The sequence below is a fragment of the Thamnophis sirtalis genome, unplaced genomic scaffold, assembly GCF_051295495.1.
Source record: "Thamnophis sirtalis isolate CommonGarterSnake01/CBP01778 unplaced genomic scaffold, rThaSir2_p1.2 scaffold_3, whole genome shotgun sequence".
Taxonomy (NCBI): Eukaryota; Metazoa; Chordata; class Lepidosauria; order Squamata; family Natricidae; genus Thamnophis; species Thamnophis sirtalis.
The window spans coordinates 153442003-153469620 of NW_028261383.1; the positions used below are offsets into that span (position 1 = coordinate 153442003).

Consider the following 27618-nt stretch of genomic DNA (forward strand, 5'->3'; position numbering starts at 1 on the left):
AATCTTCCATTTTGAAAATTCAAGATGAAATACCTGGACTTTCCTTCTGATTGTATCCCCAGTGAAAGCTGAGAGATTGATCAACTAACCCAAAGTGAATTAGATCCCTGACTGTGAATGTGAGCTTGGCTCTCTGTCTTCTATTGGACTCCTTCCTTGATCCGCTTCATGCTTGTTCCAATACATGTTAGAATGTATTCCAACTACAGAATTAATCAGCCAGAAGATGGCAGTGTTTACTTAGCACCTATGGTTATAATCTATGGTTCCCTTATGTTCTGAGGAGAGTTTCCTGCAACAGTTGTGATAGTTGAAACCAATTAGCAGCAAGGCCCATAGTGACTATACACTGTACACTTTATTTGATCTGTATGGCTACATAACCATCCTCTGCTACCAATCTGTATGGCTGTATAATAACCCTCTACCATTTCTGAAGAATAAAGCAGACCTTCTAACAATGCACAGAACTGCTGGTGATTTCAAGGATTTGCCTATCATGGACATTTCCTTCTCCTTCTTTTCCTTTGAAGAAATATTTCATTTCTAAGGCTTCCCAATTAAAAAGTTGCCCATGGCAGCATACAGCATTAAAAACAAATAAATGTTACAATGAGCAGAATGGCCAATCCGGACCTAAACCATCCTGAAGAGACAGTGAAAGGTAGGGGCAGATCCTGTGATCCCAGAAACACCCGCAAAGTCTCTGGTGACCCAGAAAAAGCCCCTCTTGCCAGCAATCACGTCAGCCCCCAGGCTGCTGAAACTGCTGACAGCTCCTTTACACAAGCACGGGAGAGAAGCATGTTGTTTTGGTGAGAGTTTTTAAATCTTTTTTTCTATTGGAAAGAGAACCACCCTAATTGTGGAAATTTAATTTAAAATAAAGGCTGACTAGAGAGAAAGCGGCGGATTTAAGACAGCAAATTGAAGATTTTTTCCCCCTTTTTTATTTTCGGAAGCCGGGCTGGACTTCAATTGCAGTTAAATGTGGATTGGCTTATTGTGCTTTTCCTATACTTTTACTTTTGGACTTTGTGGGCACCCTGGATATATCTAAGCTCTAATTGTTTTAAAGATTCCTTTTTCCTCTTTCTTTGGCTTTCCTTTTTGTATTTTCTATGCTCTGTTTTTTTAAAGTTAAAGGCAGAGTGGAAAAAGACAAGAATTGAAAGTTGATACAATTACCATTGCCACCTAGTGGACTTGAAAGAAGCTGAGAGAGAAGCTGTTCCCTTGAAGGCTATTTGGTTAAGAACTGATAGGGGCAGGAACACAATTGTTTATACAGCTGTTTCCTGTGGAAACTTTCAGTATCCGGAAACCTACTTTGGAATAAACAGAAGCTCTAAGGCAAAGCTCAGAGTGACCTTGGAAAGACTTTTATCTTTAAAAAAAACTTTGAATCTTTTTTTCTCTTTTTTGGTGGCAGTGCTTATTTTGCTAGGGAGGTGGTGATTTTTTTCCTTGACTCCTTTTTGTCCACTGAAGCTCTGAAGTATTGATTCCTTTTTTTTTCTTTGCTCTCTTTTCCTTTTGAAGATATTGGAGACATATGGATGGCTTGTTTTAAACCTTAAGTGAATTGGACTGAAGAATTGTTTCTTTTTTTAAGTAAGGAATCTTTTTCCCCCCTCTCTCTTCTTTTTTTCTTTTTTCATTTTGTTCAAAATTCTGTTCTTTTATAGTTGACACTTAATTTTTGTAATACTATAGTGGTGTTTTGCGACTTTTACACTACTTGATATTAATTGGACTAAAATATAAAAAGAAAAAAGACTTAGAAGATGAGTAGAAAGATAACACCTGTTGGTTTCACAACAACAACCCCTGCCTCCTCACCTGCAGGAGGACAAAGATCAATACAGACAATGCTTCAACAGGAAAAAGAGAAGGGAATAACTCTAGAGGCAATTATGCAAGGGATACAGAATTTGCAAGCAGGAACTGATAGCAATGATGAGAAGTTAGACACCATTGTAAAGAGGACTGAGAGTATAGAAAAAAGAATTGAGACAATAGAGCAAGGAACAGAACACATAGAACAAAAGACAGCTAAAACAGAAGGAAAAATAGAAAACATGCAACAATGGATGATGAAATATGAGGACAGAATGCAAAAAATAGAAGAAAAGGTTAAACAAGAAGAGAAGAAGGCTGAGGAGTTTGACAGCAGATTGAGCGACATGAAAAAAGAGAGCAGTGGAATATTAGGATGGGCGATGGATTGGTCTGAATTTTTCTTAAGATTTCAAAGCATAGAAGAAGAAAGAGGCGAGAACCTAGTACAAATAATATCCGAAATTTTGACAAACGTATTAGAGATATCCAAAGAGAGGATGATGGATGGCATAGATGAAGTGTTCTGAGTGCATACAAGATATGCAACGAGAAATGCCCTCCCAAGGGAAGTCCACGTAAGATTTAGTAAGAAAGCAACTAAGCTACAAATATTACAGAAAATGAGAGACAGATAACTGGAATATAAAGGCAAGGAGATTGTAGTTCTGAAACAAATTCCAAGAAGAGTGAGAGAGAAGAGAAGAGAATATCAATTTTTGACTAAGATACTGCTCAAGAAAGGTGTTAATTATAGATGGCTCATACTGGAAGGTTTAATATTTGCATGGCAAGGACAAAGATACAGAATTGATACAATCAATAAGGCAGAAGCTTTCTACGCAGAACACTTCAGAGGAATGGCTGAGAAAACTGGAAAAGAAGAACTATTGGTACAACTACTGGAGGCACCCATAATCGAGATTGAAAAAATAGAAAGCGCTGTAGGTGGAATTGATACAGAAGAAGGCGCGGTGGGAGGCGTAAATCCCAGAGAACAACGAGAACCCAGATCAACTAGAGCCATAAATCCTACATATAAAGTATAAACATGGAGGAAAAAAATGGTCACAATTAATATAAATGGACTTAATTCAGCAATTAAAAGAAGGAAAGTATTCCACAAATTAGAAAAGTTAAAACTTGACATAATCTGCCTACAAGAAGTGCATATTCAAAAGAGACATGAGCATCTACTAGTACAACCAAAGCTTGGGAAAGTGTTTACTACATTGGCGAATTGTAAGAAAAGAGGAATGATCTTCTACATTAAAGATAAAATTCCAGCAAAACTAATTTATGCAGATGAAGAGGGAAGAATCTTGATGGTGGAAATTATGGACAATATCAAAAAAATATTCTTAATTGCAATTTATGCACCCAATGAAAAACAAGATGAATTTTACAAAAAACTACACAAAAAAATTTCTGACTTGGACTATGTTGATATTTGTATGACGGGAGATTTCAATGGCATTGTAAACCAGAACATGGATTACAAAACAACAAAGTTTAATAGAAAATTGCTTCTGAAATCCTTTTTCAGGATGATAGATGAAACAAATTTAAAAGATATTTGGAGAGAAAGAAACCCTACAAAAGAACAATATACTTTTTATTCAAATAGACATTCATCATTTTCCAGAATTGATATGATATGGGCCTCAACGGAATTGATTTGTAACGTACATGAGGTTGATATTGAAACAAGCACCTGGGCAGATCATAATCCAATCACTATCAAATGGAAAGGCCAAAGGACAAGATCTAGATGGACACTAAACAATACTATATTGAAAGAAAAATACTTTGTACATACAATGGAAAAAGAACTGACTTTTTCCTTTAAAGAAAATAGAAAAGAAGATATATCAATGCAGAATCTTTGGGATACAGTGAAGGCCGTTACTAGAGGTCTGATAATAGATTACACAAGGAAGAAAAATTTAAAGAAAAGATAAACTAATAAAGGTTTAGAGAATGACTATAAGATACTTGAAAAAGAGCTACAGATATCTCCACAAAAAAAAAGATGTTAAAATAAAAATGGACACAATTAAACACAAAATGAATCAACTGGAAAAGGAAGAATTGGCACAAAAAATAAGAGGTGTTAAACAGAACTGCTTTGAAAATGCAAACAAGCCAGGCAGATGGTTGGCATATAAACTGAAAAAAGAGAGAGAAGCAAAGAAAATATTACTGTTAAGAGATGAGCAAGGACAAATTCAATATGGAAATGCCGAGAAGAAGAAAATTATACAAGACTATTATTCTAAGCTGTATGAACAAGAGAAAATAGAAAAGGAAGGAGTTAAAAAATATTTACAGGACACTAATCTTCCCCAGATACCAGACGAAACTAGAACAATGTTGGAAGGTAAAATAACGAAGATGGAGCTAATGGAAGTACTTAAAAAACAAAATAATGGAAAGGCCCTGGGACCGGATAGATTACCAGTGGAATTCTACAAAACACTTGAGGAATCCTTGTCTCTCCGGCTTTTAGAAGTTATGAATGAAGTGATGTCTGAGAATAGAATATCTTAATCATGGTCAGAAGCATAAATTGCAATGCTACCCAAAGAGGAGACTGATTTAACACAAACTAAGAACTGTAGACCAATTTCCTTATTAAATTCAGATTATAAATTATTTGCATCTATACTGGCAGAGAGACTTTAAAAAATACTTAAATAGTTTTATCCACTCAAAATGGTTTTTTTTACCAAAGAGACAAGTCAAAGATAATATGAGAATGATTTTGGATACTTTGGAGTATTATGAGGCCCATCCCGAAAAACAAATGGCTTTGATGTTTCTTGATGCACAGAAGGCTTTTGACAACGTGAATTGGCGATTTATGTTCCTACAATTGGAACAGATGGATTTTGGCAAGAAATTTATTCAAACAATACAAATGGTATATCATAAACAAACAGCAAAGATAATGGTAAATGGAGAACTGACAGATTCTATTGAAATAAAGAGAGGTACGAGACAAGGCTACCCACTATCACTGTTACTTTTTCTCTTAACATTAGAAGTTTTAAACAGAAAGATTAGAGAAGAAGAAGAAATAAAAGTAATGAGAATTAAAAAAGAGGAATACAAGCTACAAGCGTTTGCAGATGATTTTGGTTTTTATTCCTGAGGACCCATCAGAGACAGCACCCAAATTGTTATAAAGAATAGAGTAGTATGGAAAAGTAGCTTGAAAATAAAGAAAGATAAAACAAAGATTTTGACGTAGAACATACCATTAAGACAAAAGGAAGAATTGGCGGAAGTTTTGCAGATTCAAGTCACAAACAAGGTTAAATATTTGGGGATATACCTAACAGCTAGATGCAGCACTCTTAAGGAGGACAATTATATTAGACTGAAGCAGCAAATTGCGACTGACTTGATGAAATGGGAAAACCTACAACTATCAATGGTAGGAAGAATTTCTACAATTACAATGAACATTTTACCCAGAATTTTATATCTGTTCCAGACAATCCCAATCAGATTGGGGAAGGACTTTTTTGAAGATTTAAACAATAGTTTTGAAGTTTATCTGGCAGGGGAAAAAAGCAAGAATAAAACTCAAATTGCTACAAGATGCTAGAATAAGAGGAGGATTGGTCTTACCTGACTGGGAGCTATATTACCAGGCAACAAACCTGATGTGGATTAAGGAGTGGATAACACTAAGAAATTCTAGATTATTGAATGTAGAGTGTCACGATTTACTGTTGGAATGGCATGCTTTTTTATGGTATAAGGGAACCAAAGCACATGGTTATTTTAGAAGACATTATATGAGGGAGGCTTTGCTATTAAATTGGGAGAAGGTTAAAAGGTGACATTACTTAAAAACTCCAGTCTGGATATCAACCATTGAAACCTATTCATATCCAATAATATATAAAAGGAAAAAACAGTTAGATATGTTGAAATATTGAATGCAGAGGGGGAAATCAAATCTATGCAAGAGTTGAAACAAGAAGGAATAGAAATGAATTGGTATTCATATGTGCAGATACACTCTAGATATAATGAGGATAGAAAATCAGAAGGTCTTTACAACAAAATAACTGAGCTAGATAAAATTTTAACAGGTACTGATGAAAAAGTAATTAAAAATTTTATGGATATCTATTAGAGGTTAAACTATAAGAGGAACAAGTCAAAGAAACTATGATAGCTTGGGGGGGGGAAATTTTGGACATGGGATTGAGTTAGAGAAATGGCAGAAATTGTGGTCTCAAAATTATAAAATGACAATGTCAACTGCATATAAAGAAAATTTGTATAGGATGTTTTACAGGTGGCACCTACCCCCAACGAGAATTGCAAGAATGTTCAAGAATAAGTCGGAAAAGTGTTGGACTCATATTACCACATGTGGTGGACTTGCACTGAAGCCAAAAGATACTGGACTAAAATCCACATGTGGTTGGAGAAAATGATACCTAAACTCTTTAAACCAGAGATATTTTTTTATTGGGCATTATACCAGAAACGTACAATAAAGACTTGAAATATCTGATTGTAAACGGTTTAACAGCAGCTAGATTGTATTTGCAAAAACCTGGAAAAATGAGAAAATATGAAACAGGAGGAAGTTATTCGAAAAATAATGGAGTGTGTTGAAATGAGTAAATTGACATTTGAAATTAGAGAACAAGAAGATGAGCAATTCTATAAGATATGGGACTTGTTTTATCAGTGGCTAGATAAAAAAAACCTGGAAATGAAAAATGTTTTATTCATGTTTCAATTGAAGGAGATAAGTGATAATACAAAGGCATTTTGTTGTTAAATAAATATATTTAATAAATCTATAAATCTAATAATGGTACAATGAAAGACTTTATATATATATATATATATATATATATATATATATATATATATATATATATATATATATATACATACATACATATATATATATATATATACACACACACACACACACACACACACACACACACACACATATAGAATAATTTAGAATATTTTGTTCTAAAATGAAGGATAAGGATAATAATGAACCTATGTATATATTTGATAGATGATTGGTGATATTATGGATAATTGTAAGTAGTGATGTATATTATAAAGATATTTTGTTGTTAAACAGTTTAATAAGGAAGTAATGAAAGATTAGTACATGTATGAAGTGAATATTAAGAACATTCTGTTTAAAAACGAAGGAATAACATTTGTGCTTGAATGTATGATGCACAAGAACAACAATGAACATAAGCATTCTTGATGGGTGATGAATGATTGGCGAGACTATGCATAATCAAAAGTAGTGATGTATAAACATAAACAATTGGAAAATTGTAAGAAACTGTAAAAATAACTAGAATGAGATAGGTGATTATATAAAGGTATATTGTTATTAAATAGATAATTAAGGATGTAAGGGAATTATGTTTGCTTAAAAGGAAGGAATATTAATTGTAACTGAATACATGATGTACAATGAAAGTGAGGTCCTTAATTATATTCGATGGAAATTTAGTGATAGTATGTGTAATTGAAAATATGGATGCACAAACGCTTGTAACCAAACAACGTTGTAAGTAATGGATGAGAGTTTTATATGTTATGTATTGTTGGTCTTTTATGTCTAAAAATTAAAAAATTAAAAAACAAAAATAAAAACAAATAAACATTACTATGAGCAGAATGGGCAAAAGGCTGGAATAATTCCAGAACCAGATTTTTCATAGGTAGATGGAGACTTCCCATGAATGAAGGCAAAAATATGTTCCCCAGGATAATGTTGGGGGATTCAATCAGGATCAATTGCCAGGACTGGAGGCTTGATCTTCCAAGCTTCAGACTTTAGACAGTTCCCCTCATTTGTTTCATAATCTTGTTTTGTTTCATAATCTTTGTTTCATAACCTTCATAATTTCAACTATTGCTCATCCTTAAATATTGGACCCACAAAAAGGTTCCTAGCAGAATTTAAATGGATCAGGAATAGAGGACTGCAAGGTTTTTTGAAGGGCCTGTCATATTAGGAACATTATCAGAATAATGTCCAATCCTTTTTTTGTACATCCCCCTGAGCTTTCTACAGTTCATGTGGAGCTTAGGTAATTGTATAAGACATTTATTACCTGTAAATCTTCCATTTTGAAAATTCAAGGTGAAATACCTGGACTTTCCTCCTGATCTTATCCCCAGTGAAAGCTGAGAGATTGATCAACTAACCCAAAGTGACCCAATTAGATCCCTGACTGTGACTGTGAGCTTGGCTCTCTGTCTTCTATTGGACTCCTTCCTTGATCCGCTTCATGCTTGTTCCAATACATGTTAGAATGTATTCCAACTACAGAATTAATCAGCCAGAAGATGGCAGTGTTTACTTAGCACCTATGGTTATAATCTATGGTTCCCTTATGTTCTGAGGAGTTTCCTGCAACAGTTGTGACAGTTGAAACCATTAAGCAGCAAGGCCCATAATGACTATACACTATACACTTTATTTGATCTGTATGGCTACATAACCATACTGTGCTACCAATCTGTATGGCTGTATAATAACCCTCTACCATTTCTATAGAATAAAGCAGAACTTCTAACAATGCTTCAGCTTCTACAGAACTGCTGGTGATTTCAAGGATTTGCCTATCATGGACATTTCCTTCTCCTTCTTTTCCTTTGAGGAATTATTTCATTTGTAAGGCTTCCCAATTAAAAAGTGGTCCATGGCAGCATACAGCATTAAAAACAAATAAACATTACAGTGAGTAGAATGGCCAAAAGGCTGGAATGATGCCAGAACCAGATTTTTCATAGGTAGATGGAGACTTCCCATGAATGAAGGCAAAAATACGTATCCCAGGATAATGTTGGGGGATTCAATCAGGGTCAATTGCCGGGACTGGAGGTTTGATCTTCCAAGCTTCAGACTCGTGCTGGAGCTCATCCTCAGGGAACTCCTCTCTCACCTGAATGTTTGTTGGTTTGTTTTCCAGGTCTTTTAAGGTGTGTTGCTCCATTGGACAGAACTGATTGTTTGGTTTGTGTGCAAATAAAATTTAAAATTTAAAAATAATAAAATTGTTTGGTTTGTGTGCAAATAAAATTTAAAATTTAAAAATAATAAAATTACCCAGAATTTTATATCTGTTCCAGACAATCCCAATCAGATTGGGGAAGGACTTTTTTGAAGATTTAAACAATAGTTTTGAAGTTTATCTGGCAGGGGAAAAAAGCAAGAATAAAACTCAAATTGCTACAAGATGCTAGAATAAGAGGAGGATTGGTCTTACCTGACTGGGAGCTATATTACCAGGCAACAAACCTGATGTGGATTAAGGAGTGGATAACACTAAGAAATTCTAGATTATTGAATGTAGAGTGTCACGATTTACTGTTGGAATGGCATGCTTTTTTATGGTATAAGGGAACCAAAGCACATGGTTATTTTAGAAGACATTATATGAGGGAGGCTTTGCTATTAAATTGGGAGAAGGTTAAAAGGTGACATTACTTAAAAACTCCAGTCTGGATATCAACCATTGAAACCTATTCATATCCAATAATATATAAAAGGAAAAAACAGTTAGATATGTTGAAATATTGAATGCAGAGGGGGAAATCAAATCTATGCAAGAGTTGAAACAAGAAGGAATAGAAATGAATTGGTATTCATATGTGCAGATACACTCTAGATATAATGAGGATAGAAAATCAGAAGGTCTTTACAACAAAATAACTGAGCTAGATAAAATTTTAACAGGTACTGATGAAAAAGTAATTAAAAATTTTATGGATATCTATTAGAGGTTAAACTATAAGAGGAACAAGTCAAAGAAACTATGATAGCTTGGGGGGGGGAAATTTTGGACATGGGATTGAGTTAGAGAAATGGCAGAAATTGTGGTCTCAAAATTATAAAATGACAATGTCAACTGCATATAAAGAAAATTTGTATAGGATGTTTTACAGGTGGCACCTACCCCCAACGAGAATTGCAAGAATGTTCAAGAATAAGTCGGAAAAGTGTTGGACTCATATTACCACATGTGGTGGACTTGCACTGAAGCCAAAAGATACTGGACTAAAATCCACATGTGGTTGGAGAAAATGATACCTAAACTCTTTAAACCAGAGATATTTTTTTATTGGGCATTATACCAGAAACGTACAATAAAGACTTGAAATATCTGATTGTAAACGGTTTAACAGCAGCTAGATTGTATTTGCAAAAACCTGGAAAAATGAGAAAATATGAAACAGGAGGAAGTTATTCGAAAAATAATGGAGTGTGTTGAAATGAGTAAATTGACATTTGAAATTAGAGAACAAGAAGATGAGCAATTCTATAAGATATGGGACTTGTTTTATCAGTGGCTAGATAAAAAAAACCTGGAAATGAAAAATGTTTTATTCATGTTTCAATTGAAGGAGATAAGTGATAATACAAAGGCATTTTGTTGTTAAATAAATATATTTAATAAATCTATAAATCTAATAATGGTACAATGAAAGACTTTATATATATATATATATATATATATATATATATATATATATATATATATATATATATATATATATATACATACATACATATATATATATATATATACACACACACACACACACACACACACACACACACACACATATAGAATAATTTAGAATATTTTGTTCTAAAATGAAGGATAAGGATAATAATGAACCTATGTATATATTTGATAGATGATTGGTGATATTATGGATAATTGTAAGTAGTGATGTATATTATAAAGATATTTTGTTGTTAAACAGTTTAATAAGGAAGTAATGAAAGATTAGTACATGTATGAAGTGAATATTAAGAACATTCTGTTTAAAAACGAAGGAATAACATTTGTGCTTGAATGTATGATGCACAAGAACAACAATGAACATAAGCATTCTTGATGGGTGATGAATGATTGGCGAGACTATGCATAATCAAAAGTAGTGATGTATAAACATAAACAATTGGAAAATTGTAAGAAACTGTAAAAATAACTAGAATGAGATAGGTGATTATATAAAGGTATATTGTTATTAAATAGATAATTAAGGATGTAAGGGAATTATGTTTGCTTAAAAGGAAGGAATATTAATTGTAACTGAATACATGATGTACAATGAAAGTGAGGTCCTTAATTATATTCGATGGAAATTTAGTGATAGTATGTGTAATTGAAAATATGGATGCACAAACGCTTGTAACCAAACAACGTTGTAAGTAATGGATGAGAGTTTTATATGTTATGTATTGTTGGTCTTTTATGTCTAAAAATTAAAAAATTAAAAAACAAAAATAAAAACAAATAAACATTACTATGAGCAGAATGGGCAAAAGGCTGGAATAATTCCAGAACCAGATTTTTCATAGGTAGATGGAGACTTCCCATGAATGAAGGCAAAAATATGTTCCCCAGGATAATGTTGGGGGATTCAATCAGGATCAATTGCCAGGACTGGAGGCTTGATCTTCCAAGCTTCAGACTTTAGACAGTTCCCCTCATTTGTTTCATAATCTTGTTTTGTTTCATAATCTTTGTTTCATAACCTTCATAATTTCAACTATTGCTCATCCTTAAATATTAGACCCACAAAAAGGTTCCTAGCAGAATTTAAATGGATCAGGAATAGAGGACTGCAAGGTTTTTTGAAGGGCCTGTCATATTAGGAACATTACTCAACATTCCTATCAGAATAATGTCCAATCCTTTTTTTGTACATCCCCCTGAGCTTTCTACAGTTCATGTGGAGCTTAGGTAATTGTATAAGACATTTATTACCTGTAAATCTTCCATTTTGAAAATTCAAGGTGAAATACCTGGACTTTCCTCCTGATCTTATCCCCAGTGAAAGCTGAGAGATTGATCAACTAACCCAAAGTGACCCAATTAGATCCCTGACTGTGACTGTGAGCTTGGCTCTCTGTCTTCTATTGGACTCCTTCCTTGATCCGCTTCATGCTTGTTCCAATACATGTTAGAATGTATTCCAACTACAGAATTAATCAGCCAGAAGATGGCAGTGTTTACTTAGCACCTATGGTTATAATCTATGGTTCCCTTATGTTCTGAGGAGTTTCCTGCAACAGTTGTGACAGTTGAAACCATTAAGCAGCAAGGCCCATAATGACTATACACTATACACTTTATTTGATCTGTATGGCTACATAACCATACTGTGCTACCAATCTGTATGGCTGTATAATAACCCTCTACCATTTCTATAGAATAAAGCAGAACTTCTAACAATGCTTCAGCTTCTACAGAACTGCTGGTGATTTCAAGGATTTGCCTATCATGGACATTTCCTTCTCCTTCTTTTCCTTTGAGGAATTATTTCATTTGTAAGGCTTCCCAATTAAAAAGTGGTCCATGGCAGCATACAGCATTAAAAACAAATAAACATTACAGTGAGTAGAATGGCCAAAAGGCTGGAATGATGCCAGAACCAGATTTTTCATAGGTAGATGGAGACTTCCCATGAATGAAGGCAAAAATACGTATCCCAGGATAATGTTGGGGGATTCAATCAGGGTCAATTGCCGGGACTGGAGGTTTGATCTTCCAAGCTTCAGACTCGTGCTGGAGCTCATCCTCAGGGAACTCCTCTCTCACCTGAATGTTTGTTGGTTTGTTTTCCAGGTCTTTTAAGGTGTGTTGCTCCATTGGACAGAACTGATTGTTTGGTTTGTGTGCAATGAGCATTGCCAATACTTTTGCCTAACTAATGGCATGTTTTTCTGGCTCTTCTACCTCTGATCTGTTGAATATAGAGTCTAATGCTCCTATATTCTCTTAGGTTGGCGTCACTCAAATGTTCTGGTGAGAGAGAAGTTCCATGAAGATGGGCTCCAGCACGAGTCCAAAACTCGTAAGACTAAACCTCTGGTCCCGATGACTAACCCTGATTAAATCCTTATGTTTTTCCTTCCTACGGCTACTGGATCTGGATTACAAAAATCCACCTGAAATATAGGTGATACAGCAAATATTTGTATATCTCCCTGCCACCATCACATGGTCATTCAGATTTTTTCATATCCCATCCTCTCCAAAAGGATTAGTTTCCTTCATGTAATATCTTTCACTGTTCCTATTTTCTACATTTTTCCATTCCTTTATTAATAGTAAATTTACCCTGATTTTCTTTAAAGTCAATCAGTCAAAATCAATTTATTCATTGTTTTGACCACTGGTCAAATGGAATGGAATATAATACAAATACAAATCATGACAACAAATGGCAGATGCATATAATGTGACACAACACATATGGTGAGCCATGAACACGTGCACAGAAAGACCCCAAAAGTAACAAAATTCATTCAGAAGGAGGGTACAAAAAGTGTATCTGTGTAACTAGATGACTAGCATAGAGGAGATTGTTTAGATGACTAGCAAAGGTGGCACCAATGGAGGCATTCCTCACTTAGGCTTAATCTCTAGGCGGACATAGGAGTGTCCCAAGTGTTACTGTTTAACAGGAGCACAAAGACAAGGAGAAGAACAAATTCAATTTTCTTTTCAGCTAGTAGATGAACAGTGACAAGTGGGAGGAGATGCACCAGGGTCAAGCTGCCTGCAAGGCCCCAAGGATGTTAAACTTTGGATGGAACCTAAGTTTAAAGATTAGGTAAATGTGCTTTTAGGATTACTACTGTGTTCCTTAGCACAAAACAAATAGCATCATATCCCACATTCTCCCCAGAATTAGCATACATCAGAGAACAGCCTTTCTATCCTGCCCCCTTTTCTGGATCATACCGTCCTTCATCGATGGAATCCACAGTGATTTGTTTGAGGACAAAGATACAGAGCATGGCCACAAATATGTGATGGATTGTGCGGAAATGTTCCACCTCCAGCAACGTGCTGTAAAAGAGAGACAAGTTGCCAGCAAGTAATAGAAGTTGGGTGAGTTGGGCAGTTGGGAAACAAAGATTTTCATTTAGTGTTCTGTGCAAAAACTTGTAATTTCACTTGTACAAAAGAAATAACATTTAAGTGGCTGGGTGTGTGTGTGTTTCCATCTCTACAGATATACAGGTAGTCCTCAACATATGACTGCAATTGAGCCCTTGGACCAAGCAGGAATCTCACTCCTGCTAGAAATACAAACAGCCTTATTCTAATATGCTATTAATAACTCTATGGACTATTGTGCTAATTAACCTAATGCTTTCAAAAATACTTCATTTTGTTTCCCATCACAAGTATCTATTCTTTTTATACTCTCCTGGCACCCACCAAAGACTCTCAGCATTGTGTGGCTATGGAGCATGTTCAGTCCTTATTGGGCTGTTTCAAACTCTTGTTCTTCATCAACAGTGGAATAGTTGCCCAAGGACACTTTTGGAACCTGAGGCCTTAAAGATCCGGCTACTTTGTACATTGTCCCTCTGACTAAGTCTTGTTCATACCATAGCCATACTTACTCAAACAAGGACCGTTGAGGGACAAAGACTTTCTTCTTCAGTAGCTGACCCTTCTCTCTGCAAGATAAGATTTCAAAGCAGGTAATATTTAGTATCTCTCTCAAAACCCTTCTCACCTCTGAGAAAGGGGGTAAAGGTAAGAGTCCCTGAGGATTTTACTCCACAGTCAGTGATGACTATAGGAGGCGGTGCTCATTTCTGTTTCAAGGCCATTGAGCCAGCACTGCCTGATGACTCTATTTTCCCCATCCCTGTGTAAAATCAATTGCCAGGAACCGCTTCCACCTGCTTTGCTTCTTTGCTGGGATGACGCTCAATTGCTGGGGTCTGGAATGAGCTGTTTCTTCCAAGGCCTTATCTAAGAGATCACTCAGCTGACTGTGTACCTGTTCTAGTACCTTCGCCTTCATTACCTACCAACAAAACAGAGGGAATTTAATGATGCCCAGGCCTGTCATAGATTCCTAGAATGCATTTAGGTGATGGACACTGTTAGGGAATTGCACAGATGATGTCCAAATGGAGTCAGAGATGCTAACACTGAACTTGCAGTTTTATATAACTAAATATATTTACATTAGGAACATCATGAGGTAAATTGCAGAGAGCACACAGCAACTAATCACAGCTTAGATTGCCTCAGGCAGTGGCAGCTCTCCTCCACCAATGGTTCCACCACAAAACCGCGGTAGACAAAAGCGCGCTCGACGAAAGCGCGTACGTGACGTAATCACAGCGCGACGAAAACATCGCGCTGTGAGCGGTAAATTTAAAATTAAAGCGAAAACCTTACCCTAACCCCCCCAAACCTAACCCTAAACCTAACCCTAAACCTAACCCTAAACCTAACCCTTAACCTAACGCTAAACCTAAGGCTAATCCTTAACCTAACGCTAAACCTAACCCTAACGCTTAACGTAACCCTAAACCTAACCCTAACCCTTAACCTAACTCTAACCCTAACCCTAAACCTAACCCTTACCTTTATGTGAATTTTATTTTAATTTCAATTTAATTTTTTTTTTCCGTCGCGCTGCTGATGACGTCAGGTACACGCTTTCGTCGAGCGCGGTTTTGTCTACCGCGGTTTTGACGGGTCACGCCACCAATTAGCTATAACTGTGTATCCAGTTGCTTCCCTTCTTTGATCTGTTACAGAAGCTCCCTTGCTCAGAAAACCTAATAAACATAATCCTCTATGACAAGTATAGAGACCATGGGACTGTGGAGCCATAGAATTGACCATTTTCATCATTGTTGGTAATTCATCATTTAGGGAGAATATTTGTTTCTCTAGTACTATCTTCCTCCTACTTTTATTATTACCTATTATTATGATATCTATTATTACCTCCAGGTGTCTCTTCCATTGGATGTGGGCATTAATTTTCTCCCAGTGTTCAGCTTCTGCTAGAGAATTAGAAACAGCTTCACTTTAAAAGCATCTCTACTTCAAAACTATCTCTACCAGGCTTCTGAAGAATTTTATACAGCATATGGTTTTAATACAGTTTTGTAGCCTTTAAAAAAAACAGATTTCCACACTATAGTAACCTCTTTTAACCAACAGATTGGGAAGTCTGTGTTTATCCTATAATTCTACTTTCCTTAATTACCAAGTAAAGCAGCATAAAACTTTATATCATTTTAGTAGATAAGGAGGAAGGAATATTGCCAGAACGTCTGACAAATATTAGAGTGTAGTACTGGTAGTTCTCAACTTACAACCATTCATTTAGTGACTGTTTGAAGTTCCAATGGGACTATGACCATTTTTCACACTTACAACCATTGCAGCATCCCCATGGGCACGGGATTAAAATTTGGACATTTAGCAGCTGGCATGTATTTGACGGTTGCAGTGTACTGGGGTCCCCTTTTGCGACCTTCTGAAAAGCAAAGTCGATGGGGAAGACAGATTCACTTAACAAGCGTGTTATGGTCTTGTGATGAAAATTTCCAAATGTTTTGTTTGTAACTAGTTAACTAAGATGTTCCTTGTTTCCTTCAACTAAATGCTTGCATTGTTTTGTCTTTGAAAGATGGACTTTAGCATTTCCGGACAAATATTAAAGGCACACCTGCTCTTCATGCATAATTCCTGATCTTTTTTTGTCATAATTTTCCATATTGTTTCTTACTGATGTGTGAATCAATCATTATCGGTTGCTTGCCTCTCTGCCCCACTTCATAGGTTGATGTCAGGCCCAAAACCAAGAATGACATGCAGTGATTCTTCCCAGCTGAGTTCTTTATTATTTCAGACCTATAGACAGAATCTTGCCAAACCCTGGACTCTTCTATCTGCATCTACAATACACTATTAGGGAAGGGCTGTCTTCAGCCTCTTTCTCTCACACATAATGTCTGGAGTGAACTGTCTCCTTACCCCTTTGTGAAAGCACTCCTTCCCTCCTGGGAATCCAGCAAAGATTGCATCTGCCATCCTTTCTGTAGAACCACATTGATACAACTTCCCTTTACTTTCCTCTTCCTTTAATGTACATCTGATCATCTCCTGTTCTAGAATCCCTTCCATCCCTACATTTACTTTATAATATCTGTTTTAAGGAGATAATACAGATAGGTAGCATACAGCATACACTATTCCTTTAACTACAAGTTCTACAGTCTTTTAGCAGGTGTTTAGAATGGCAGGAGATTCTTAGGATTGGACTCCAAAGCTTTGAGGGACACTACATACAGCTCTCTAGTAAAGTTATATAAGATTTTTTTGCTGAGGCTCCCAAAATGCTAATCTCTGCATAGTACTACCTAATTCCTAAACCTAATTGAAAATCCCCAAATAATTTATCCACAGCAGGGATATCCCCCAATTTGTGCACAAAATATATCATCCATGCTCCTTAAATGCCCCCTTACCACTGAGTAATTGTGCTTCCTCTTCTACCCTGGTCTGCTCCTGAGACCTTCTTTGCCTCAGGCCTCCAGTGCTCATTTCTCTTGGGTCCATGATGGTTCTGAAAGTAGAGTTTCTTAGGTTAATTTCACACTGTAGCCCAGCAGTCAGAGAACTAATTCACTGAGAGGGGGCGGGGGATAAAGCCTCTGGAGTTAGAACTTTGCACTTCCTTAATGCACCAATAACTAGTGTCAGGTAGTGATAGTGTTGGAGAAAATGACAGGCTTTAGACTTCTCAGGATCCAGGAAAAGTTTATTTGGCAGCCAGGTTCAGAAAGCTAGCCCATGGATAGCATTGCAAGTTCGAAACAACCTTCATTATCGAAGCACACGTTCTTATACATTCTCAAAGGCAGCGTAACACGGAAACACTTAACTCATTTCTTAGTGGTTACCTTGAGGAGAAAGCCTTATAAGGAGATGGGATCTTACTTCTCCTTTTGTTACAGGTATGGATTAGATGTCATTAACAAACTTTAATTGAACCTTGTGGTTTGGACTTTTGACATAGGTTTTGACATAGAGACAGTGGCTAGAACATCTTGTAGTTAGTGAATGGTGACACTTCCTTTAAGCAAACTTCTAACTGTCCCCATTATTCTATGTCTTTATTCTTATATTTTTTAATTCATATTTTATTCTACTTTAATAGACAAGGTAGAGAAGCTGACCTCCGTACCCTGATTAGCAAGTTATACATTTTCAGCTGAACTTTGCACAGAAAAAAGTTGAAATGGGGCCAGGTTTTCAAGATCCGTTTTATTTTCTGAATCAAACTAAGAAATATTTATTTCTTACAATTGAAACAATTCTATCTGAGAGTCAGTGAAAAAGAGCTATTTATTTCCCAGGCACTTAATAAAAATTGTACAGACAGCATTCAAGGAGTTAGGGTTTCAGAGGTTCATTAGAATTTAAAGCATAACAGACCTAAAACCTTTGTTGTAAGCCACTTACATCAGATTGCAATGAGGGTCAATTGGACAAGCAGCCAAAAGGGATGGCTTCTGGCCAATTGGCTCTGATTCAGTGTCCAGCATTTCATTATAATATACCCTAAAACGAGAAAGCAGGATTTCAGGATTCTGCCAACTTTTCAGGGACAGTTTTCCATTCCTTTAACCTGCCAGTGTTGAAAAGCACATACATAAAAGTCACAATTTCAGCACACAGAACAATACTGATTTTATTTCAGGCCCTTAATATATATAGTGCAGGTAAATAGGCCTTTAATAAAAAACAAAGGGTACATTTTTTTTTGTTCTTACAGGTTTTACCAGTAGATGGCAGTGTTTCAAATTTAGATCTATGGTATATATTATATGTTTTTTTCTTCTAAGCAGAGTTTCCTGTTTCCTGTTACAGTTAAGAAGTAAAGCACATAAACTGTAAAGCATATATGCAGCAGTATAAACCGCCTGGTCATAGCCAGCAACAGCAAATACAAGCAAGATACAGCAACAGGAAAAAAGACTGCAAAAGAAGAAAATGGCCAGTAACACAGCATCAACCAATATTTTATTTGTGAATCTAAGAAACCAGAACTAACAGCCTTGAAAATTTATTTATTTATTTTATTTATTTATTTCATCAAGCATTAGATAACAGATATATGTATAAACATGATTCTGAATACATGAAATGGATACAAATACAAGGGAATATCAGGACAGGGACAATAGGCACTCTGGTGCACTTATGCACGCCCCTTAAAGACTTCTTAGGGATGGGGTGAGGTCGACAGTAAACAATCTAAGGTTAAAGTTTTGGGGGTTTGGGGAAGAAACCACAGAGTCAGGTAGTACATTCCAGGAATTGACAGTTCTGTTACTGAAGTCGTCTTTTCTGCAATCAAGTTTGGAGCGATTTACCATAAGTTTGTATCTATTGTGAGCTCATGTGTTGTTGTGGTTGAAGCTGAAAAGGGACGTGCGGTCAGGGGAGGCAGGGCCTCACCACTGTCATCATGAAAAGAAAAGAAAAATTAAAAGGAAAAAGGCTGAGGTAGTTGCTGCCAGAGTCACAGTGGATGACTCTGCTTAGTGCTTAACTGCAGGAGGAGGCAAGAGAACCACGTGCCTCCTTTAGTCTATCTTTATGATCACTTGAGCAGAGTTAAGCAAGTGTTAAAAGGCGAAAAATTCCTTATGCAAAGGAGGCACGTGATTCTCTCGCCTCCTCCTGCAGAGGGCACTTTTTTTAGAAGCTTTTTTTAAACAGTTAAGCAGAGTCATCCACATGGTGATTCTAGCAGCAACTAGCCCAGCCTGACTTCAGCAGCTTTTGCCTTTTTCTTTTTACATTTTCACATTTTCATCATGGCAGACAAGAGCAGAGTTGAAATCCTCTGTGAAACAGCTGGAAAAGGTATGTGGGTTGGAGGGAGGGGGAGGAATTCAAAATTATTGTAATTTGTAAGTAATTTTTAATTGTAAGTAATTTGTGTGTGTGTGTGTGTGTTTGTTTCTTTACTTCACTCAAACGCTCTTTCAATTTGAGAGAGAGTTTGTTTGAGAAGAGAGGAAAGGGGGAGAGGCAGGGAGGGCAGCTTGTTTGAGAAGAGAGGGGCAGCCCGCCAGCAGAGGTGGGTCTTTTACCTGCCTCTGCTGGCGGGCTGGCGCTTTCTTTCTTTTGCCCAATGTGCCCCCCTTCGCTTTCTCCTCTCCCCCCACCGGGAGCCCCGTCCTGTTCCCTTCCCCTTTTCCTCCTCCTCCTCTCCCCTTTCTTCGCCAGATGCCCCAGCCAGCCCACCCACCCCCTGCCTGACCTACTCCTTGCGTCTCGCGTCTATGGCGGACACAGCGCCGGAGGGGCCAAAAGCCTCTTTCTTTGCCCACTGTCAAGAAAGAGGCTTTTGGCCGCTCCAGCGCACGGCTTATTTCGGACATAGCATGTGTACTCATGAGCGTGGCTCGGAACAGTGAGCTCTCCGGTGGTGGTGGTGCCAGTGGCGGCAATAGCAGCAGCAGCAGCAGCAGCGATGGCAAGAGCCCCGCCGCCCAGCCGGATTCACCAAAAGTGGCGCCAGCAGCAATGGGACATGCTCAGGGAAGGGAGAGCCAGAGCTGGCTGCCTGGGTTTGCGCTCCAGCTGCCACTGCTGCTTCTGCTGCTGCTGCTGCAGCCACCAGAGACTCCTTCCCCTCCGCCACCCGCATGGGATGGGGAGTGAGCACGCGAAAGGAGGAAAAGGAAAGGGCGACGGCTCCGGGACCCAGTGACCCACGGGAGTGCCAGAGGAATCGGTCGGAGGTTGGGGTGGAAAGGATTTCTTCACCTCCATCCCTCCCTCCGGCGGCTTAAAGAGACAGGACCCGGTTACCAGGCAGCCGGCACTGCGGTGGCAACCATGTTACCATGGGCTTTGTTACATATGCACCTGGGCTCGGCCCGAGAAGCGACACCTTCAAAGGGCTGTCACCTGAGCCCACCTCACCTCGTTTCCTCTGCCCCGCCAGGTTGCGGAAAAATGAGCAGCTCGATTCTCCGCTCTCATTTTCCTCAGCCTCCATGCGATTGGTGTGTGTGTGTGGTGGTGGGAGGATAAACCATCGCCTTGTGCCAGAATTGATAGGAAATAAAAGGCTGAGTTGTTTTTAGCCTACTTGCCTCCCCAATATGCAAAAGATCACTTGGAGTTAAGTAAGACCTTTAAATGATATTTGCTTCAAAACGCTTAAGAAACTTGGTTTCCCTAGCTTTCGAGGTAGGCTTGGCGTTTAACTAGTTCTAATCCATCTCAGTAACAGATGATATTTCTTCAGGCAACCAGCAAACTATGATTTAGGTTTAAGGATTGGATTCTGAAACGTTTTGCTAAGATGGCATATCTGCCAAATCAAGGAACAAAATCATGCCCCCTCCCCCAAACAATTTTGTCCTGTTTAGTTTTGTTCTGTTCTTGGTTATTTTCCGTGAGTTTGCATTTTATTCCTTGAATAAAAAAAATGGGAAAAATATGTGAAGTTACTTAGCCTAATATACTAATGTAACACATCTCATTTACACATCATAATCAGTTCTAAACTATGGATTTATAGATCACAATTGCTGTGTTCATACAATAGGTTAAGCCAAAAACAAATCATAGATTAGTTAATTGAGCCAAACCAATATATCCCTTGATTTATACTTAATAACAAAATGAAGCCTCTTTGCCTTAGTACATGTTCATACATCTTATTCAGCCTTAGGCAAATGAAAGATTATTTCACTACTTGATATATGGAAAAGAGGAAGTCGCCATGAAGTTTTAAGACACATTGACTTGCTGTCAGGAATCTTTCCAATATCCCACAAAGAAGACATGATTTTTTGTTAATTTGTTTAAACAAACAGTTGAAGTTCCTTCAAGTGTTTTGGAATAGATTCTTCTACATATAGCTCACATTTCTTATTTAGCTGATGATACTTCTGTTAACATTAACCCATTGTAAAAATAACAGCAACTGAATGTTTTACCACAATCAACGCATTACATGACTGGAGTAAAGTTAGCGGCAGGGTGGCTTTTGCCTCTTGAAAGAGGGCAAAAGCTGGCCTTCCACCCCGGCGCTATGTCCGACATAGAGGCGGGATGCCTCTATGTTGGACATGGCATCCCGCCTCTATGTCGGACATAGTGCCAGGGCGGCAGGGCAGCTTTTGCCCGGTTGCCTCACCAGCCATAAACCTCACCGCACGTCACTGAAGCTGAAGTATTCACTGACAGGTAGAACATTGTAGCATATAATTTTATGTACTACGTTTAGGTCAGATCGGAGATGGCAAAGTTCTAAGTTGTCTAAGCCCAAAATTTCAAGTCTGGTGTCATAAGGTATTCTGTTGCAAGCAGAGGAGTAAAGGATTCTTCTCGTGAAAAATCACTGGACTCGTTCAATTGTATTAATGTCTGATATGCCGTGCATAATTCAAGATGAAGATGCTGCTAACAAGAGAAGCTTGTTAATTAGGTTAATTTCACACTCTAGCCCAGCAGAACTAATTCACTGGGGGTGGGGGGGGAATAAAGCCTCTGGAGTTAGAATTTTGCAGTTCCTTAATGAAACAATCAGGTAACCAGTGTCAGGTAGTGATAGCAAAGGTAGAGAGGGCTGACCTCCCTATCCTGCTTAGCAAGTTATACATTTTCAGCTGGGAACCCCTGAGAGGTATAGGAGAAAAGATTTTTATGTTGCAGAACTTCTCCTGGGTCGATCAGGGACTTTGCGGTGTCCCTGAGATCAGCAGGCTGTATTCTTCCTGTTTGCCATCTCTGCGGGATGGTTTAGGTCCAATTGGACCACCCAGCACTAAAAGTTTCAGCAGTGATCTCAGAGCATTGAGATCGCATGTCCATCTTGTAGCGACGTTGGCTCCTCCTCCTTTGATTAAGGAGATGATTAGAAGACTAATACCACAAATGGCAGAAGAGATTGAGATTGTTTTGCTACTGGAAAGATACAGGTTGATAGATGAAAGTGTATAATCTAAAACTAGTTAAATTTAGTGAAATTTATTGACAATAGATATGGTTAAATAAACAACTGATAATGATAATGTATACAGATATATTGGTATGACAAGTCGTAATTGGATATGAATATTGAATGGTACCTATGAAAGGAAGATTAGAAATTATTTGGTTATATATAAAGGTTAATAAAAAAGAACTAAGTTGATTTTAGCTAAGTTTTGATTATTAGGGAGAAATGCTATGATAATAGATAGAGTTAAATGAAGGAGGGATAATGATAACAATGTATACATATGTATGGGTACAGCATAAGGAAATTGGATGTAAACAGTGATTTGGAAAGGAGGATTAGAAATTTTTGTTACTAAATATTATTGATGTTTAGTAAGAATAGGCCATAAGGCTATAGTGTTATTGGAGGATATTAGAAATAACAAATGAAATGCCAGTATGTGGTCAGGTTTAAATCTTGGTACATTGGAAGAGATGGACGAAAGCTTTTTATAACCAACTGATACATTTTCTACAGTATGTAAAGAAGGAGGATTCTTTGTGTTGTGTTTGTTTTGAAAATTTAAAATAATTTTTAAAAAATTAGTCCATATGATCAAGTAATGAAATGCAAGTGCTATATAAAAGAAAAGAAGGAAAGATAATAAGAAAAGCCTTTCCAAAGCAGAGTAACAGCAGAGCTCAAAAAACTGTGGACTTAATTCATCCAGATCTTTGTGGTTCAATGAAAACATTGACTTCAGGAAAGAAGAGGTGTTTTCTCACTTTTTATAGATGATTACTCCAGGTATATTACACAATATCTGTTACACAACAAAAGTGAAGTACCAGAGAAAATAAGCAACAGATAATGCACACAGATAATGGAACTGAATATACAGGTGACAACACACAAGCGATTCTCAGAAAGCATGGCATAATATTTCAAAATACTGTACCATTCAACCCAGAACAAAACAGAGTTTCAGAAAAAAAGAATTGTACTTTGTGACAGTGGAAGAACTATGCTGTTTGATGCAGATATGCCAACCACATATGGGGGAGGCAAATATGACCGCACGTTATCTCCAAAATCGACTACCGGAAAAATCCACTGAGAAAACTCTACATGAACTGTGGAATGGAAAATCCCCAAATTTAAGCCATTAAACATTTTTGGAAGCAAAGCTTATGTGCAAACCCCAAAAGAAAAGCATACAAGATGGGATGCTTGTGCAAAGGAAAGTGTACTTGTGGGGTACAGTGAATCTCAAAAGGGATACAGAATTCTACACCAAGACACAAACAAGGTACCCATCGGTAGAAGTGTAATTATTGATGAAACCTCAGTGTGTTCATGAAGTAACACAAATGGTTCAAACTGGGGGAAATTCTACATCAGTGTCACATGAACATAAGAAACAAAATGGAACAGAAATAGAAATTAATGCAGACTATCCAAATGGTGTAAAAGAATAAACCAGGCCACAAGAGATTTCAATCAGGACGTCCACCAGAAGCAATAAAGGCATCTCAACCAAACGTCTCTCCTAAGTTGCTCACATGGTTGAATGTTGCATAGAAATACCCATTCCAATAATGAATTCCAACACCCCACTCAACCACTATTCATGATAGTCCTCCCATTTTGGATCTTAATTCTACAAATCTGTTTCTTATGCTTCTTCTTGTCCTTTCTCCCCCCCCACCCCCACCTACTTCTTGTCGTCCTATCTGTCTGCAGAGCTGGCACTGCTGCTGTGGCTCCAGCCTTGGCTCTCCAAAGGGCTGGCACTGGAGCTACTGGGGCTCAGGCTCTGGCTCTGCTCTAACTGGGCTGGGGGATCAGGGCAGCAGCTGCAGCCTCTTTTGGCTTTTCCTTCCCATCTCTGGGTTTTAATGCTACATGAGCAACATATGACAGACATTTGACTGGGATGTCTGTTATGTGGGGGGGGGGAGCGAATTAAGAGGCAGGATTTCACGACAAGGGTTCTGTGGGGGTCTCCTATTCGCTAGGAGTGCCATGGGTGGTGCTGGTCTGGATTCCTGGTAAGGTGTACACGTCACGACCCATTCAGTTATGTCCCTATCCATATTTGGCCACCACACATAGCTCCTGGCCAGTCCCTTCATTTGGACAATGCCAGGGTGCCCCACATGCAGTGCCTCTAGCACTTGTTTCCTTAGTTTATAGGGTACAACCACTTGATCCCACCACAATCGACATCCCTTTGGGCTGACAATTCATGTTGTTGCACCAGGAATGGTTTGAAATCACACCTCCCCCACCCGGTCCCTCAGGCCACCCTCTTCACACCCAGTTTAGGACTTTGTCTTTTGCTGAATGTCCCGCTAGTTCCGGCCAATGTGACAGGGCCAGATGCAAAGTATTTGTGAAAATGCTTGACTCCTGCCACTGCAGCCAGTGCTTCCTTCTCCAGTTGACTGTAGTTTTGTTCTGCTGTCAATAGTGTTTTTGAGTAGAATGTAATTGGGGCCTGGTTCCCATTTGGCATCCAGTGGCTGAGAACAGGTCTGACGTCAAATGGGGAGGCGTCGCAAGTTAGGATGAGGGGCAGAGTCTCATTATATTGTACAAGAACACTCAAGGATCACAACAGTTTCTTAACTGTTGAGGAAGCAGAGGCTTCCTTCCGTCCCCAAGTCCAACTTGCCTTCCTGTCTAGCAACTGGTGTAGTGGCTCAGCTACTGTTGCCTTCTGTGGCAAAAAAAGACTATAAAAGTTTAACAGGCCTAGAAATGCCTGGAGTTCTGTCTGATTCTTTGGTGTGGGGGCTTTGCTTTTGGTCGAGTTTATTCCCGAGCCAGCAATTAAATATCCCAGAAACTCGACTTGTGTCACGGCTATCTGGCATTTATCTTTTTAAACATTAAGTCCGGCTTCCTGGAACTGGCTCAGGACTCTGTTTAATCATTGGATGTGCTCTTTTTTGTTGTCCGTGGACACAAGGACATTGTCAAAGTAAGGCACCACCACCAGAATGCCCTGTTGGATGCATTCCATTATGCTTTGAAAAAGTCCTGGTGCCATGCTTACTGCAAATTGCAGGCAGCGGCATTTAAATGTCCCTCTGTGTGTTACAATATTTTGTGCCTCTGCATTGGCATCGTCCACCAGTAGTTGCTGATATACTTGAGCTAAATCGAGTTTTGCAAAAGTTTTGCCCTTGCCTATGGAATGCAATAAATGCTGTATGACTGGCACAGAGTAGGCACATTATCTATTTTAGGCCAGAGAGCAAAAGGGACCCTCCGAGGTTTCATTCGAATGGGGGCAATTTTGAAGTCTAGGTTGAAAGAGATGGGTTTCTCCATGTACTTGCCCAGACTCCTGTTAATAACATCCACAAATTCCTTAATCAGCTCCTCGATGCTGTTATCTTTGACGGTGTGGACAGCACTGATGCCAGTCACTTCTAGACCCACGGATTTGAACCATTCCAGCCGAAGCAGGCTTGGCAGGTCATCGTTTACAATGGTCAGCAGCAAGGGCCCAACAAAATCTTGGAATTTGACTTGGAAGGATCTGCTCCCTATGACAGGGATGAGGTTTCCTTAAAAGTCCTTTAAAAGTACCTTCTGAGACTTCAATTGTTTCTTTGTTAGCTCCGGAACTGCCTTTTTTATAGTTTTCCAGGACACAATGGTCATGTATGATCCCGTGTCCATCTCTATGTCGCACGGAGACCCCTCGATTTAGACTGTGACATGGATTTTCTTTAAACAGTGTGCGTTGGAGTGCTCTATGATCGTATGGTGTGTTTCTCTTGGTTCTGCGGCTCGGTTTTCGTTTCTCTTATGCTTTGGTGTTCTTCGAAATCCTGTCATGGCTGCCGGCTGCCATTGGTGGTATAGGGAAGATTGGTTGGTGCGTCAAACCCTTGCTATGTGCCCCTTCTGCTCGCATCTTTGCCAAAGGCCGTCCTTGAATCTGCAAGCTGCTCTGGGGGGATTTCCCCCACATCTGGCACAAAAAGGCAGTCTTTTTCCTGTCTTCGGGTTTCCCTTCTTTCTCTCGGCATGCAGGCAATGGATTTCATCATTCTCATCTATTGATTCTTCTTGCGCCGTGCTCTCTTAATCACAGTGGTCACTCTTTGCGGGCGATGTGTGTCCCATTCTTTCTGGATTGTCACTGCGGATTTATCTGAGGCTTTGGTTGCTCTTACTTCCTGTAGCACCACCTTAAATGTGATATTAGGCTTTGCTAGTAATCTTCTCTGCAGATTGAAGTCCCTAAGTATCTAAACAAGACTATCTTGCATCGCTTCATCTATGTCTCTGAACTCGCAATGAGCTGTGGCTTTTCATAGTGTGACAATGTATTGATTAATCATCTCACCTTCCTCTTGGCAACTGAGGTGAAATTTGTACCTTTTCACCTTCATTGATGGTATGGGTGGAGAATATGCTCAGAGTGTTTCCTGGAGTGTTGTCCATGGTACTGTCGGATAGCACTTGGGCCAAATCGAGGACTTCTGGTCTGCAGTAGCTTAGGAAACACACTCTCTTTCTATTGTCCGACAGACCTGATAAGTCATTTGCTTCCGTGAAGCAATTGAATTGTAGCATATACGTACGATTTCCAATTTTCCGTAGCTGGGTTGAATGGAGCTGGTGGGGTGTGCATGGTCATCTTGAGCGGCTGATTCAGATTATCGATTTTGCTGCGATGATGACTTGTGCTGCATGGATACCCGGCTCAGTTCAGTTCCTGTGTCCTTTGTTCTCTTTGCATCCCATCCTTGTCACCAGTGTTATATGTGGGTCGAATGAAGAAGCAGGACTTTGTATAGTGACAACAACTCTTTATTAACAATTTCAGTATACTCTGTCTGCTGTCTGTCTGACAGCTCCCTCTCTTAAAGTAAGCAGTCAGGCCACCTAACCAATGAGGTTGCTCTATTTTCCTGCTTTAGTGTGAACCAA

The 27618-nt window shown here is 38.4% G+C and overlaps 1 protein-coding gene across 4 annotated transcripts in view; it reads right to left on the reverse strand.

The window, feature by feature from the left end:
• LOC148048267 (sterol O-acyltransferase 2-like) overlaps nt 1-17333 on the reverse strand; it is a 31359-nt gene extending 14026 nt beyond the window's left edge. Inside the window, exons 1-5 of one of the 4 annotated variants that reach the window (XM_087710485.1) lie at nt 17180-17333; nt 15648-15703; nt 14582-14709; nt 14297-14353; nt 13626-13733 (exon numbers count right to left, since the gene is read on the reverse strand). In XM_087710485.1, the coding sequence (XP_087566611.1) occupies nt 13626-13733; nt 14297-14353; nt 14582-14709; nt 15648-15703; nt 17180-17270 (440 nt within the window). In that variant the 5' untranslated portion in view covers nt 17271-17333. Of the gene's footprint in view, nt 1-13625; nt 13734-14296; nt 14354-14581; nt 14710-15647; nt 15707-17179 lie in introns of all 4 variants that reach the window. The other 3 variants (XM_087710484.1, XM_087710483.1, XM_087710486.1) reach the window with 3 other exon arrangements.
• Between the last annotated feature and the right edge of the window lie 10285 nt (nt 17334-27618).